A 16317-nucleotide genomic window follows, 5' to 3' on the forward strand; every position below is an offset into this window, starting at 1 on the left:
TACTGACCTAAGAAAAAAAACTACATCAAGAAGAATTGTACTTCACAGTAATGCTAGAGAGTGTTTAGTACAGAAAGCTAGGTAAAGGACTAAAACTGAAACAAATGAAGAAGATAGAGCTCTTTCTAAAGCAAAACAAAGCTGGTTCATTAAGTAATGACTGTATGTCTCCAGTTCTCTCTGATACAAGCAGCTACAGCTTCAGACTTCCTATGTGGGCTTGGTATCATTCCCAATTTTTGAGGCATTAGATGGTTTCAAAATACCTTTTAAAACTGTAATGTTTTTTGTCAGTTATCTGAAGCTCCTTGTTAATAATGGTATGCTGTAGCTACTCATGGCACCTTGTGCTATCATCTATGAGATGCTATAGCTGTTATTCAGAGGGAACTATAAATATGAACTATGCTGTATTAATTTGAAGTGAGACATGTTCTCTGTCCCAAACACTTCTGGATGAAGAGAGACAGGATACATTAACACAGCATAAGATATACAAAAAAACACAGGTCAAAGGAGGGAGTGTGACAAAAGGAAAAAGAGAACTAATCAAGGGCTGAGATCACAAATGTATGCAGAAGGTTTTTAGCTGCACAAATAGAATGAGTTTTGATGACATCAATGGATGTAAGAGGGCTTATTAAGCAGGCAAGTGGGGTAGAGAGGGGAAAGAAAGGAGAAGTGAGAGAGCATGGCAAGCAAACATTAGAGTGAGATTCTGAGGCAGAAAGATGAGGACAGTACATTTGTCAGTTGTGATAAAGATAGTGACAAGACTGCCAGACCAGAAGGCAATATGAACTAGATTCCCTGCTTGACTCTCACACTGGTTCCCTGAGCAGAGCCGGGGTGGAGAGGTGCAGAAGGGCACTGTGGTGTTCTTTGTTTACACCAGGTTTTGTGCTATCAACAGTTCCTGGTGTGTTTTAGGATGGATTCAGGGGTTCTCTAACTTCATGTCCTTTGGGGGCACTCGTCCTGCCAGCACTTGTCAAGAGTGACAAGTGGAACTAATGACCCAATGGTTAAGCCCAACCAACGCACCTTTTGGAAGCAAGGGGGAGGGGGGGGTGGCACAGCACAAAATGAGCTCTGTGAGTTCTCAGGTGTTCCCTAAGGCCACCAGGGAATCCAAAATTACAGAACTGGAGGAATGTTACTCCTAGTCCCCATTTTCACCAGCTCTAGTCTAGCCCTGGTAGCCAGTCAGCTCAGTCAGTCAGACCCCTGTCCTGTTTCAGCCTCTAGAGCTACATGATTGCTCAAAAAAACACCAACCGCTTCTCTGTTTGCATCCATTTTTTCCCAGTGCAAGCACGACAGGCAGTAGCTCCCTGGCTGGGTTTTACTGGGTCTGTGCGATGGGCTCCCACTGACAGACCTTTCATTTCTCTAGCTGCATTCCGTGGACAGGCGAGAAACTCAAAGAAGTAAGTGCAACGCATATGCCCTGCTTCACCTTTGCAAGACATCCAGCACATCTGGATGAAAGACAGGAGCAGGGTCACTGATTGCTGCTGCTAGAAGAGCAGAGTGGTAGAGGTGTCAGCTGGAGGTCACAAACAGTACAAGCCCTTCCTGTGGAAAACAGAGTGAAAATATATCTGCATCATGCTGCTTCAGCTGGTCCTTTCCAGTGACCAGACTGCAGCCCTTTTAGTTCCCAGGTTTGTAAATTGTCTTCCTTGTGTTACTGCTTCAGTTTGTTCATCCTTTGGATGCACAGACAGTGGTGAAACGACCATAGCATCTGCACATCAACGCTTGGACATGTGGGTGGATACCTTTTGGCTTTGGGGAGTGTTGAACCAGGGAGCCATGCTCACTGTTGCACAGCCTTTAAGGAGGTCAGCATGGCAAGTGTTAAACCAAAAGTAAAACTATAAAGATAGAGGGAAGACAACAACCTTAAGTGGAGGAGCACAATAAATGGCAATGGATGTTAGCCCCTCTTAAAGACTTCAAGGGTATAATAAAGCTGTAACGTTCATGATAATTTTAACTGTTTCTTACCCTGTATCAATCAGAGCAATTCATTCCAGTTACTTATGACGCTCAATCTTAAACCACACTAAATCAAAATCACCAATAGTGTGAATTTATAAGATCTGTTTTGCTGCAGAAGCATTAATGGTCTAGGCTGAAAAAAAATCAATGACACATTTCAATACAAAAGCCATCTGAGCCTTTACTATAGAAGTAATAAGGCATTTATTATTTCAAGAGCCCTGCATTCACAATATCCCCTTTTGAAAGAAAACACCCCTTCCTTCCCATTTTTTATGAGGCTAATTCGTAGTATGTCACCACTGTGAGACTTCGAAATGTGTTCAGAACAAGACAATAAGAGTAAGCCACAGATGAATGATGTGTAGTAAAAATCAATAAACCTTATAACTAGTCACTAAGGGAACTGATTTTATGCCTATAAAAATAAAACAATTATAGCAATATTAATGGCAGATTCATCATAGTAATATAAAAAGTCCAAGTGTGCTTGTCTGTTGGGAATCTTTAATTCATCCTTCTGTATTAAGTATTCACAAGGTAGAAGAAATGGAACCGACTTCAAGAACAAGCTTTAACTTGTAGTAATTCACCCTGTCAAAAAAACAAACACAAAACCAAAAAAAAAACAGTAAAACTTTAAAAAACAGTTTTGACAATCAATATAACTGGGATATGCAGGAAAGGACAAAAGTTAAAGCCTCAAAAACCTGACCAGTAAATCTGATATTTTCATGTCATGATTAGTGATTTCATATTACTGGGTACTGTGGTAACCACAGTGTAACAAAAGAGGTGGTATAGCCACATAAAATATTTATTTTGTGGTAATGCAGGTTAAGCACAGCAAAGGATTTTTTTTTTTTTTAATTGACAGGTTCTCTGCTTTTAGGCATCTATTCGGGGGGGGGGGGCAATACAGATATAATAGAAAAAATTTGCCTATAATTTACAGCATACAGAGCTGCTCTAAAACAGGTATTAGAGATTTAAGTTCCACTAATACCATCCAAGGTGTTATTACCGGCCTTTTTTGAGCCTATCAGGGTCAATTGAAAGAGGTCCACTGCCATCTGGCTTGGCCCCCGCATCGCCCGCTGGGAGAGGACAACACCACAGGCCCAGCGGGGAGGCAGGGGACGGCTGCAGGTGCACACCAGTAACTGAGCCCCGGGGAGAACCTCTGGGGACACAGATGAATAGCTGCGTGGCAGCTGCAGCCTCTGCTATCTACAGCTATGACACATCTTTCAAAGTGGCCCATAGACACCAAAAAAGTACAAAACCAACTTTTTTTTCTTTATTCTGATTGCCAAATTATTTAAGGCAGGTATAAAAATGAAAGCATTCGATATACATTTTACATAAAATAAACTAGATTACAGCATAAAACAAGTAACCAGGCAATGGCATTAAAGTCTCTCTTCTAAAACTGGGTAATTGTAAACATTAAAAAAAAGACTGCAGGACTATTCAAGTAATAGAACAATCACAAATGTCTTCTGGTATGCAGGCTATTAGGTTATCTGCCATTCAAGATTATCAAAAAAGACATTTCATTATTCACAGATGCTCATTATCTCCATTTAAAATCTATACATTATATACAACACAGTTTTTGTGGTACTAGGATCCCCATGCCTTCCAAAGGTATATTTTTCACAATACACAATTACAATGAAACAGTGAATACAGTAACATTTTACACTGATGCATCTTAATAGGAACCACCAAATAGACGTCTACATTGTACCAAAGTGTCATCACAGTTAGCCTCTCTGAGAGCTTGTGGGAAATATCAGAAGGGTATGCAAGGTTCAGGCACACTGATACATAACATTAGTTATTTACAATTGGAAAGAAAAAAAAAGACAAAAAAAAGGAAGAAGATAAAAGAAACAAACAGCCTTTTGCGGTTAACGCTTTCTAAACATGACAAATACATATCTCCTTTTACTGTGTGGTTCGCAACTTAGCAGCAGACCCTGTGTGCGAGCCTTGGTACTGATACAAAAAAAGTAAAGAATATATATATATTTTTATATATATATGTATATATATATATATATACGCATATATATATATATAAAAACAGAAGTCTAATTACAGCAACATTTGTTACTCTGTGATAAAATCTGCAATTTACAAAAATGAAATGACTGGTTTTTGCCTGCCATTAAGGCATTTCAAATTAACACCATGGAACTGATGTCTGTAATAAAGCGCTTCCTCATGTGATCCAGTCACATGACAATGTACATCTCCAAACTCATCATTCTCTGAAAAGAGAAAGAAGAATGTTTTAGTATGCAGTATCCTTTTCTCCTAGTTTTTTTCAGCACCTCGGATACACCATGAAATGAAATCTGCACGGTACTCTCAATCCCAAGAAGGACAGACAGCAAGCCAGGTCCTCATCCCTCCCCTGCCAGGAGCAACATACTAACAAGTATCCTGTGCTGGGATTTATCCTCTGGGTTCTGACACCCTAGCATCCATCAGCTCCTTCATGGCTACAAACCTTTCTCACTCCAATCATTCCAGCTAAGAGCCTTACATGGTCACTTGTTTTCAGAGTCAGCTTTAGAAAGACACTCATAACCGTGCAACGTTACAGTACTATTTAATACATTAAACTCATTAACATGGCAGCGATGAAAGAAAACTTAGTGTTAAGGATGCTTTGGGTTTTTCACATGAGATGGGATCATTATAATACAGAAGAGTCTCTTTCCTCTTGAAGAGTAGGGATGATGGTTGAAGAGTAAATTCTACTGAAAACCTAGTAAATAACCCAGAAGCAAATGTGTGGAATGGGTATGTAACTTAAATACGATGTCACCTCTAATGGACTCCCAAGCAAACCTCTCTGAAAGCAAAATCAGCAAACCAGGCAGACTTGCAGAATAGATAAAATCTTAAGTTTTCCTGGTAGTACATGGATCTAACTGAACATGATCTTTAAACCCCTTTTATAAAAAATTTGGATCTTAAATTATATTTCATAATCACTTGTTTTATCTTAATACCAATCCTTAAAACATAGTCTGGAAAATCTCATAAGACAGACTATTTGTTCCTTCTTAATGATCCACGTTACAGTTAAAGGACACAACTAAGGACAAAATGTCATCTTAAAGAGAGTAAAACTACAATTAACCCAAAGTCCCAAGTTTTTCTTCATCCTTAAAAACTGTGTCATACAAGGAACTGCAGACCATCAGGCTATAAAATCTATGATTTGCTTTCTCCTCTCTTTGTTAAGATATATAATTTAAGATTTACTGGCTATTTACCTTCTTTGTGCAGGAAACATACCAGATGCAGATGCCTGCGCAGCCACCTGCTGAGTGGCAACAAGGGCAGCAGAGGTCAATCCTGAGGGAAAGAAGAAATGGAGGAATGTTGATGTACTTTAATGGATTTTTGTACTCAGAGAAATGTTAGAAAGTATCTCTAAGGCAAACAGACAAAAAAGCCTATCAGAAAATGGTGGGGGTTTAACACTACATAAATGGTGAATATTTCAGGCAACAGTGTTAAGACAGTCTGCCCAGTATGATCAATATGCCTTCATATAGTAAACTGAATTGTCCTTGATAGATATTTTACAAGAAAATACAGCATTCCTACTTATTGTATTCCTTTCCAAGTACTGCACTGCATGATGCTAAGTGGTTTGTATGAGTTCCTGAATAGGAAGCTCAGGAGAAATAATAGGTACCAGGAAACAACAAGAATCAAAAGTCACAGTGAATTACAGAAACGACATGCCAGCTGCTCAGAATACAATACTTTCATAATAACTTATCATTTTTACAGTTTTCCTACTGAACAAGCATAATGCATCCCAGAAGGCATATGGAATCACTGAATCAAACTCAGAAATGTCAAGACTTTTACACAGGAAAAATAACTGCTGAGGCACCAAGTGAACATAATGAATTAATGTCACTTAGCCACCAATTGTGATAGCATGTACTTTGCTGCATGGGAGGAAATCTCCTTTTAATTCAGCTAGAGTCCAGGGTTAGAGAAAAACAGTCAAAGACTGGTATAAAGCCTAGGGAGCATGAATCATATCTTACTGTGCTGCTTTTTCCCTGCCTGCAACTTTGTGCACTGCATTTGCCAAAATACAAAGAGTCCTCTTTCAGACGGTCAAACTGTAACATGCTCAAACCCTTGTGACTGCAATGTCTTGTACCTAAAATATGTTCAGTATAAAAAGCTTTTGTCTTTGCTACACTTCTTTCACTGCTTACACAACCCTAATTATAGAAAAAGGAGGCTGTTTGGCTGAGTTTTTTTACTGCCTTTCAGCCAGTTAATGTCAGTTTGTAGTAGGAATCAAAACATTCACGTGAATGACAGACTAACTGGTACATCTTTAATAATGCTCTAATACCCAGTTTTGGAAACAAAACTTGGTATTTCTCAGGAATGAAGCTATTAATTTGCTGTTAGTCCATGCTGTGAATTTTCAAGTCTTCTTCCTAAATGTAAAACACTTCTGATTTAACAAGGGGATTTCTATTCAAAATGCTTCATATAGGCATGATTTCCAATGTCAAGGTAACAACTCCATGAAGCAAGCTAATCCCACCATTGGAAATCCTGCTCACCTTGAAATGGGTCATATTGTCCAGGTATAAGGGGGTAACCCATTCCAACATGTGTGTGATGGTGCGTATGGAGATGCCGCTGGCTAAAAGGAGAATGACGGTCTCGTTCCCTTTCTGCTTCCCGTTCACGCTCAGCTGCTGATTTTTCCACAGGCTAGTAATACAAAGTGGAAGAAAACTGACGTGAGAATTTTTGAAGGGATGAAATCACAACAAAACCACACTTGCCTTTACCTGGCAACAACCTTTTGAATTCAAATGATGAAGCTGATTTTTTCTGAAGAAGCAGTATCTCTACTGGATTATCTGCACTTGATTCTAATCTAAAGCTAGTGTATTTGGCTAATGGAAGATTTTCCAAGGCACAGAGATTTTTGAGGCAGCACACTGCAGCTTGAAGCCACCATGATGACTTCTAGTTTTGGGCTCTCTTAAGCTTGGCTGACTTGCCAATGCCTGAACAACCTAGTTGAGCTGCTGAAAGCTGATGTAAATGAACCCTCATCCCTCTTTAATGCACTCTGGGGATCAAGCCTGCCTGAATGGCAAGAAAGCCCTTTTAAAAATAGAATCAGAGTCAGTGACTTGCTCACAATTAAAACTAGCACCAGCTTATCTGAAAGTAAAATAACAGTATTTGCTCCAGTGTGGAAATCTTCAGAAATGGGGGCTGGTAATCTGCTATTTGGAAGACGTGGCTTCTTGGCAAATACAGGGAGGGGATAGTACCATATCCCACAGCTCAACTTCTCATTTCATTATCTGTTTCCAAACAGGAGCTTCCTGTTTAACTGCAATAGACTGTGCACCAGGAGGTATCTCTGAATCTATGTTTCTCTATGAGTCCATTTATTTAAGATAGGAAGACTGAGCACAGAACTGTTACATGTGTCACTTGCAGTTTATGCCATGGAAGCATCCTCACTATAAACTGCTTTTATTTTAAGCAGTACTATAAAGAAGAATCATGCATTCAGAGCCTGAGGCCAGACTATGCTTCTTAAAACGATGTTGTCTACCCCTCCCCATATGTACCACTCTTCAGTAACAATAGAAGAAGCCTTACAACAGGGGACTTGCTGCGATACTGGTTGGCATGCTGCTGGAGCAAATCCAGTGCTTTGGACTCAGTGGTTGATTTTGCATTGATGCTTGGGCTGGTATTGACTTTCTCCGCCTCTTCTCTCCCTGACATCTTCCCATAAACTGGATAATGAAATCCTGGAGAGAGATAGGCCCCTGCAGGTAAACAGTAAATACCACATCAAGTTACTGTTTTTACATTTTGGTTATATCAAGGTGGGAGGAGGGAATCCCAGGACAGAGGATAACATCAAAAACGGATCATGTGACTATCAAACGGCATCTTTGCTCTTCAATTTCTTCACCTAATTTACCCTGATGAATGAAGGTTATAAAGAGGGTTGAGCTGATAGCCATTTCAGACATTTATGGGTCCTCTTTAAGTGAAAGGAATAGTAACTATAATGGTTCTGACAGTAAGTGCTTAGAATATTTTTATAGGCAATAAACTATCTGTCAGTCTAACAGCAATAGCAGACTGTCAAGGGTTGAGAAAACTGTAGCTGGGAACTGTGACAGTTCATAAAAGGAACATCTTGTATTAAATCAGTTTCATCTACAGAACTTTCCCTAGTGGAAGCACAAGTAAAACAAATGTCACCCGTGAAGCTTCTAATTTATCCTAGCTACTAAAAGAAATATTAAAATGCAAGCTTTACTGAACTTTGAGGGTGTAAATCTTAACCAGTGTGCAAGGCAAATTTCAGAATACATACCAGGATAGCTGTGCATTAGGACAGGAGAGACTGCGCGATAGGCTGGATGGTTGGGATCGTACATCTGTGGATAAGGATAAGCGTGCAAGTACTGGATGTATGACTGATGCTGACTCATTGGTGAGGAAACTGCTACTCTAGCACCCCGAGAATCCTTCCAATTTACAGGAGTCTTTCGATCATCGTTTTTTATCTTGCTCTCATCCACTGATTGAGAATCAGAACGCTTGACCTCTTTAGGCTCCTCTTTAATGCTTGCTAATGAGACAGGAAGGTTAGGCAGGGAACTTTCCTTGTTAGGTGTTTTTCTAGGGCTGTCTTCTTTTAACTTTTTCTCACGATCAAGTTCTTCTGATTTTTGCTGATCAAGGTATTTGGGCTGATAGACATAATGATGCCATGTTCGTGAATCTGGATCCTAATATGGAGGAAAAAAAAATTGTGTTCTGAACTTAGATGTTGAAATAAGATTGCTATTGATATTCCCATACTTCAGTTAATGTATTTTTAATAGCTGTTTTAATAACATATCCCTATTACATAGAGGAGAGGTTTGCTTGCTACAGAGTGCCTTGAGCTCAAAGTCAAACCAATATTCCCATGAAGGAGCAAGAGACTATTATCAAAATTTAATTCAATTGCTTCATCTTATATCCTTCTTCATGCCTTTAACTAGTTTAATCATGAAATACATATGCATTGTATCAAAGTTCTGAGACCACGCTATTCATAAAACATTTTAATTAAAGCCCACAGAGAGATTTTCCCACTAGAGAGCAAAAAATATCTGTGAACCATAAAATTAAAGCTGGCTAATGATATGCCAGAGCACTTAGATTACCTGGAACAATGAACCTGAAAAACTGATCTAGCTGGAAAGATGCTAATGCTGCCTCTGATATTACAAACATCCAGGAATCAGTGGAAGTCAGACATTAAGGCAGACTTCTTCAGCTGACAGTCTTGTTTCAAGTTTGTAAAATTATACATGGATAAGTATTTACAGGATCAGGACCACATGGTTCAAAGAACACGTACAGGATATCATAAATACATTTTTGCATAAGACGTTACATAGACCGGTTTATAAAGACATTATAGAACTAGGTAGGTGACTTCTTTACAAGACTACACCAAATCAGTACCGAGCAGTAACAGGAAGACTTTTTTTTCTAATACAGGATATGCGAGAGCTAATTGTAAACATTGTCTCCAATTGATACATATTTGTCACATGCAACAGAAACAGAAGCACATAACTAGACACTTGGACAGTCTGGTTCAAATACTTATTTGAATCAGCAGAAATCTTCTCCTACTTGGGGCTGTACCATCCCACTTCCTTTTGAGCTCCCTAACTCCCACTCACCTGACCCCACCGCATCTTGAAAGACAGCCCGTAAGGGTGAAGTCTGGGAGGTACCGTACATCAGAACATGAAAGCATCAAGCATTCAGGCTCTGGTTCAGAGCACAAAGACAGTCACATTGCCTCGAATGAAGGCAATGTGCCATCTAGGAAGGTCAGCACGAAGCCACTGGATGAAATTCTGGTTCCACTGAAGTCAATGGCAAAACTGTCACTGACTTCAATGGTGAGAGGATTTCATCCATTGTGTAGGTCTGTAGGGGCTTGAGGTTGGTTGAGGAGAGAAGGGGAACTTAACTGCTTCAAAAAGGTCACCTTGGGTTAAGATAAAGAGCTGAGCTTCAAGCCAACTGTTCAAAGAACCAGCTCACCCATCTTTAGTAAATGCCAACTGTCATTTAACAAAAAAACCCACTTCAAACCATGTTTCAATTCTACTTTAAGTCCTCTCACAATGAAAGCTGCTTATTTTGCTTGAAATTTCTCATTTCTGAACTAAGCAAATTGCTTAGAATTTACATCTAAAAGAGAAATCTAGTTCTATTTTATTCATGCATGTAATTTAAAATAGTCTATTCAGGTCTTAAGCCTGGGTTCTCTCACCACCGTGCTAGATCTTATTTTGTTTTTTCTTTCTTTTCAAACAGCTCAACTGAAAGGTCTGTTGGTCTATTCACAGACTACAGTACTATCCAGCATGAAAAAACGATGGTGGAGCTTGTTTGGCTGCAACGGTAGAACAACATAGCAGAATCAGGGACAAAATCTCACATGACTTAAGGATAAATCAAGACACTCTTGCTCCATTTCCTGTGATCTCACCTGTTTAAATCTTGTGGTTGGATCTACCCCTGTTTGCTTCATGGAGTCCATAACAGATTTCATCTCCACAGCCTCCTTTATGAGCTGGTGGTTTTCCATTTGTTTGGCTTTGAAACTGTCAGACTGAAGCTGCTGCTGGTGACTGGAAAGGATCTGTGATTTGCTTGTCTCCTCACCTTTGTTAGGGACTGATGACCCTATTTTAGTATTATTTTTGCTGGACTCTGGAGTTGAAGGGGCCTTTGAAATAGTGGCAGATGGAATATTCTTCTGCTTGTTGTCATCTTTCCCAATCTCCTTCAAGGGGGGGTCATTCTTCCTTTCACAGTCCCTCCCAGTTTGTGCCATCTTCTGTTCTGCTAGTCTCTGGTCCTCATAGTATTTTTCATACTGCTGCCTGTAAGCAGGGTTAGAGGCCATTAAGGACTTTTGGTCCATATAGAGCCCATAGGCATACTGTCCATAATAAAGTGACTGAGCAAGTGCAGGGTGTCTTTGCGTTATTACTGATTGATGTTGTGGTTGCAAATTAGAGGAAGTGCTTTCGCTTTTCTTGGCATCTGACGGTTCTGCCTTCTCTTTCTTTTCAGCCTCTTCCTCAGCCTCTTTTTTGATCTTAAGTCCCTGTGGGGTACTGCTGTTCCCAGCTGCTGGGGCACTGACCTGTCCAGAGTGCATGTAACTTGGGGAATAATAAGGATCGTAGCCATGGTAATAGGGAGAATGGGACTCTTTCGCTTGAGCCGATTGTGCTGTGGTTGAAGAATGTCCTTTTACAACACTGTCCTTATTAGAAATAATATCCGATGGAGAGCTGGCCTTTGACCTCATGCCCTCTGACCTGCTGTCAGAGCCACCATCATCAGCCGCATCAGAAATATCTGAGTAAGCAGGGCTGTTGGTTTTCGTGGCCGCGCTATCCGCACCGTTTTGTGTCAACACGTGCAGTGGCGCCATGGCAGATTGTCCATTCACCAAAGTGCTGCATTCCATCCTGGAAGCACTCCCTATGGAAGGGCTGGGCGCATTGTCTGTGAACGTGTAAACCTTATCAGCTTCAGCCTTAATACTTGCCATCCTGCTCTCTTGAGACTCTGACAGTCCATTAGCTAGCACTTCATTCTTGTTGAGATGGTCCTTTAAAAAATGTCCAGATAGGTCTTTCCCAGACCCTTTTGAATCCTCCAGCTTTCCCAGCTTAGAATCCATCTTGGGACTTCCCGTCTCTTTGCTTTCTTTGTCCTTCAGCTTTCGCTTCTCCTTTTTCTTTTTGTCTTTGAGTGATGTGAGAGCTGGGTTTACAGTGCTTGGCTCTCCCATAATTGTGGGCTTTGGTTGAATAGGTTTTAGCGGAGGGCTCTTTGGTGTAGCCTGAACAATAGTAGTTGTTAGAGAGGGCAGTCCCGGTATTGTCCCTGTAGTGGTGGTTGTAAAGGCTGTAGTAGGTATAGCTATTAACTGGGGAGGAGTTGGTGCTGGCGCTGGGGCAATGGGCCTGGCTGTTTTGAGTTTGGAAAGGTTTTTATCCACTTTGCAATTGTTTGCTTTCTTGCCTTTATCACCCAAACTCTTCTTGTCGATTAACCCTTCAGCCTCCAATTTTGGCATTTCGGTTTGCAAATTGCCATCTGCTACCGAGCAATTATCCAGTGTGGCTGCCATATTAGAAATTACTGGAAGGCTGTTCAGTTCACTGTTCAGACCCTTCTTTTTGCCAGAATTCTTGCCAGTTTTGGAACTGATAACTGAACCGGGGCCATTGCTGGTCAGTTCCCTTTTTCCTTTGGGGGTCCCTGGGGTAGTGATGGAGGAAGGAGATGTCGGTGCTTTTAGCGGATCAAAGCCTGGCAAGTTTGTGCTTGGCTCACTGCATTCAAGTGCCACATTACTCAACGCTTCCTCACAGTCTGAAATTTTGTCCTCGCTGTCAGGCTCAAACTCCAGTTTGTTTTCTGGGTCTAAATGTGCATGAGCCTGATGGTATCGTAGTCCATTAATGTGCTTGTACTTTTTGTTGCAATTGGGGTGAGGACAGTCAATCAGCACTGGAGAAGAGCAGCCTTGGTCCAAAAAAGGAGTCTCAGGTTTCCCCTGTGGGGTGGTGGGAGTGCTTCTAGAGTTAGTACGAACACGTTTTCCAGATTTATTGTCCTCCGAACTGGAGTTCAAATCTAGCTCCATTGGAGGCTTAGTTTTCCTCTTGTTTGTGGATGAGGGGCTGGCTTTGACTTCATCCATGGCGCAGTTTGGGGGTGTCCTGCGCCCACTTGAGTTAAGGCTGCCCCTCCTCCCCTTCCCATTAGCACCACCTCGATTCTTATTCTGAAGTCCTCTGGACTCTGCAAAACTCGCATCATTCCCAGGTACAGCTGCAGCCGCAGCGGACCTTGCCCGCTTTCCCCTGCCCCGTCCTCCACGCATTTCCAGGTCACTTGTTGGTGATTCACAAAACCTATATAAACAAGAGCAGATTTCATCAGCAGGAGCTGTGAACTGAATAAATAACAACACACCACCACCTCCCATTACAGCACCTTCATACATGTTAAAGTAAAGATGTCCTTCTTCCAAATGAGAATGTTACAGTCTCAAAGGCAAAGTCATTAATAAGGACAAAAATGGTAAGAACAAGACCACCTAATTAGAACAACGGAGAGAAGATTTTTCCAGACTTTTCCAAACTTACAGAAATGCATTTTTAAATTAATTGCCCTCTGATTGAATCTCATGTATTTCCCCTTCCCTCTCAAAAACACAAAACAAAAAGAAATAAAAACTCCCACCCCACATTTCAGTGTGGAACAGAGAATTACTCGTTTTACTAGTGCATGTTTTCAATTACAACCAGTTGTTTTTTATTAATCTCTGTACAGTCTCTTGACAGAGACTGGGGGTGAAAATATAGCAGAGAAAAAACAGACTCTGAATTTGCCTACCTAGGAGGAGCCCAGTCATGCTTTGTGCAGTCCAGCAGCGTTCCCACGTATGTCTTGTTCCTCCATGTAACATTTACCACTAGGACACCTGCCAGTGGGGGAAAAAAAAAAAAACCATTATCACAGTCAGAACAATAACTGGGGTAGGCTTTTTGTTTTGCTCTTTTTGCCTTTTTTCTCTCCTTCCCCACCAAGTGAAAGCTTTATTCTCATTTGCTTTTAAACGCTGTGGTCTATACTCTTCCTCTTTTCTGGTTTCAGTGACCTCAAGTTAAAACCCACAGGAAAGACAGCAAACGACAAAGAACAAGACTGTGATTGCGCATGTGTACGTGTGTAAGAGAGTGTGCCTGAGTGACTGTGTGTGTAATCAAGATACAGCTGACAGAAGGAAATAGGTTTTGCCATGTCCTGCTGTAAAACAGCAACACTCACCTCTTAATTTTGCTATTATTGCACATAATTGCTTTCGCTTGGCAGCCAGCCAGCATAAACTAAGCACCAGTTACAGTGTTTAAATCAGTAGGTGACTGAGAAGAATCTGCTTTGCTTTGAACAATATGATAATGATGCTTCTATTTATTTGAAATTGTATATATCCAAACACACAAACACACACACACACACATACATTTTGCAAGTTTTGTTCAGCAGATATAGATGGAAACATGTATTATTTGCCTTCCTTTTTCTTCTGTGGAGATCGAGGGACTAGATGTGAAATTGCAACCATACAGTAAAGCTAAGAGGAATCACAATACAGATACATAGAAAGAGGGATCCTTTAAAAAATGTACTGTAATTTAATTGCTTTTCCACTTAAGACTTTTATTAAATGTAAACTCATATGCTCACCTAAAGCAGACTTCTAATTTTGGTTTATTCAAATTATCCCTGTAAAATGTGTGCATGGGAAGGATATCCTAAGTAACAATAACATAAACGTGGGGGATGTCATTCAAATGCTTTCAGGTTGCCCTCAAACACTTCTTCACATCATTTATCATCATGTTTATAGACTAGCCAGCTAATGACCCCTTTAATTTATTAACTTCTGCAGATAAACACAAGGTAGTATTATTGAATCAGCCATCTCATTAGAACATACACTTAACTAGAAATATATTTTACTTAGCAAAGAAAGGCATGATGCAAAATGTTTCCAATCTGTCAGAGGCATGAAGACACTAACTCGCAGCCGCCAGCCTTGTGACTTGTTTTCCTTCTACGCTTCCCTTGTTCTAGCTGTAGTGTTTCTACAACGGATATAATAATGGCATTGTGCCAGAATGTTTCCAGCCAGTCTTTTTGCTTTGTCTTACCAGTGTGATTTCTGATTTTGCACTAAAACGATCCTGCTCTGCCGCACCAAGGTAAAGTAAACATGCAACCAGCCGCCGATTTCCTCAGGGGCCGTTTAACAGCGGGGAAGTATCTGAAGTGTTGTGCGCGGAGGTACCAGGGAAGAAGGGATTTCCTTGAAAATTCTCTGTAGCAGATTTGCAAATTATTCCCTGTACGGTTTTAAGCTGTCATTATGATACAGCGACTAGAATTTCGTACGCTGGGGCGAAGTGGTCTGAAGGATGAAGGACAGGCGGCTCCTCCAGCCAGGGCCAGAGCCAGAGCCAGAGCCAGAGCCAGAGCCAGAGCCAGAGCCAGGCTTTGAACACCTAGGAGGATTAGGGTTAAATCGCTATGCCGCATTTTTACGACCTGCACAAATTTGGCGGCCACGAAAAAAACCAAGCACGTTTCACCCTCGCCCCCCTCACAGGAGAACCGCCGCCGCGGAGAGCGGCGCAGGGTGCGGGGCCAGGCCGCCCGCCTCGGCCCCGCCGCCGCCCGCCGGCGCTGAGGGGCCCCTGCCACAGGCGGCCCCGCGGGGCGCCCCGGCCCCCGCCGCCATTGGCCCGCGCCCGCCGCCAGCTCCGGCTCCTGATTGGCCGCGCCCCGCTCTACGGCTCCCGCCGCCGCCAGCCCATTGGTGGCGGAGGCCAGGCGGGGCGGGGGCGGGGCGGCAGCGTTCCGCGGGCCGGAGCGGCGCGCGGCTCTGGCTGTCGTCCGGCGGCGCGGGCAGCGCCCAGCCCCGCCGGGGAGCGGGGTCGGCCGGCCGCCTCCCCGGGGCGCGACGCCCGCGGCCGTGCAGCGCTGAAACCGCCCTCTGCCGCCGCCTGGGCCCGGACGGCGCCTGCGGGGTGGTAGGCGGCCGGAGGACTCCCGACCGCCGGGAAGCGGCTGCCGCGGCCGAGGGCGGCCCGGTGGGGCCCGCCGGCACCCTCCCCTGTCCCGGCGGGGAGCGGGCGCTTCCGCGGCGCCTCTGCCACCGGCGCCAGAGTGGAGGGGAGCGTGTGGGCGCCGGGACAGCAGATGCCGCGTCGTTTTCGTCGAGTGCCGAAATCATGCCGCGTCGTGAAACCTTTACGCCCCCTCACGCGTATGGGCAAAACGCGCGAAGAGGAGAACGCGTCAGCAGATCCACAGAGGAAATGCCTGTCGGTGGAAACGGGGTGTCTTGCAACGAGCAACGCTAAGCTCTGTTCCCATCTGCCGCTCGCACGCTAGAGAGAGAGGTTAAAAAGGTGTTTCTCTGGTAACCTGGATGCTTTCCTTCCACCGTAATAGCTTGTCAGCTGTGACTCCGTAGTGCTCCGAGTGAAAACCACGGGTATTTTCCATCACTAAATTCTATTATGTCATGCAGCCCATCTCCCTGCAGCAGCAGAATTGCTCCCTCCTGTCCATTTATCAGTGTTTGTC

General features: G+C 42.7%; 1 protein-coding gene across 3 annotated transcripts in view; it reads right to left on the reverse strand.

Moving 5' to 3' along the window:
* Positions 1-2176: 2176 nt before the first annotated feature.
* Positions 2177-16317, reverse strand: part of ZNF608 (zinc finger protein 608) — an 89471-nt gene continuing 75330 nt past the window's right edge. For 2 of the 3 annotated variants that reach the window (XM_087741654.1, XM_087741653.1), the window contains exons 4-10: positions 13558-13645; positions 10622-13073; positions 8432-8849; positions 7699-7871; positions 6633-6786; positions 5304-5385; positions 2177-4286 (exon numbers count right to left, since the gene is read on the reverse strand). In XM_087741654.1, coding sequence (XP_087597780.1) covers positions 4280-4286; positions 5304-5385; positions 6633-6786; positions 7699-7871; positions 8432-8849; positions 10622-13073; positions 13558-13645 — 3374 coding nt within the window. In that variant the 3' untranslated portion in view covers positions 2177-4279. The remainder of the gene's footprint in view (positions 4287-5303; positions 5386-6632; positions 6787-7698; positions 7872-8431; positions 8850-10621; positions 13074-13557; positions 13646-16317) is intronic. The other variant, XM_087741655.1, reaches the window with a different exon arrangement.

The sequence above is a fragment of the Nipponia nippon genome, unplaced genomic scaffold (genome assembly GCF_047370975.1).
Source record: "Nipponia nippon isolate SJK-2023a ecotype South Korea unplaced genomic scaffold, ASM4737097v1 scaffold_8, whole genome shotgun sequence".
In the NCBI taxonomy this organism is placed as follows: Eukaryota; Metazoa; Chordata; class Aves; order Pelecaniformes; family Threskiornithidae; genus Nipponia; species Nipponia nippon.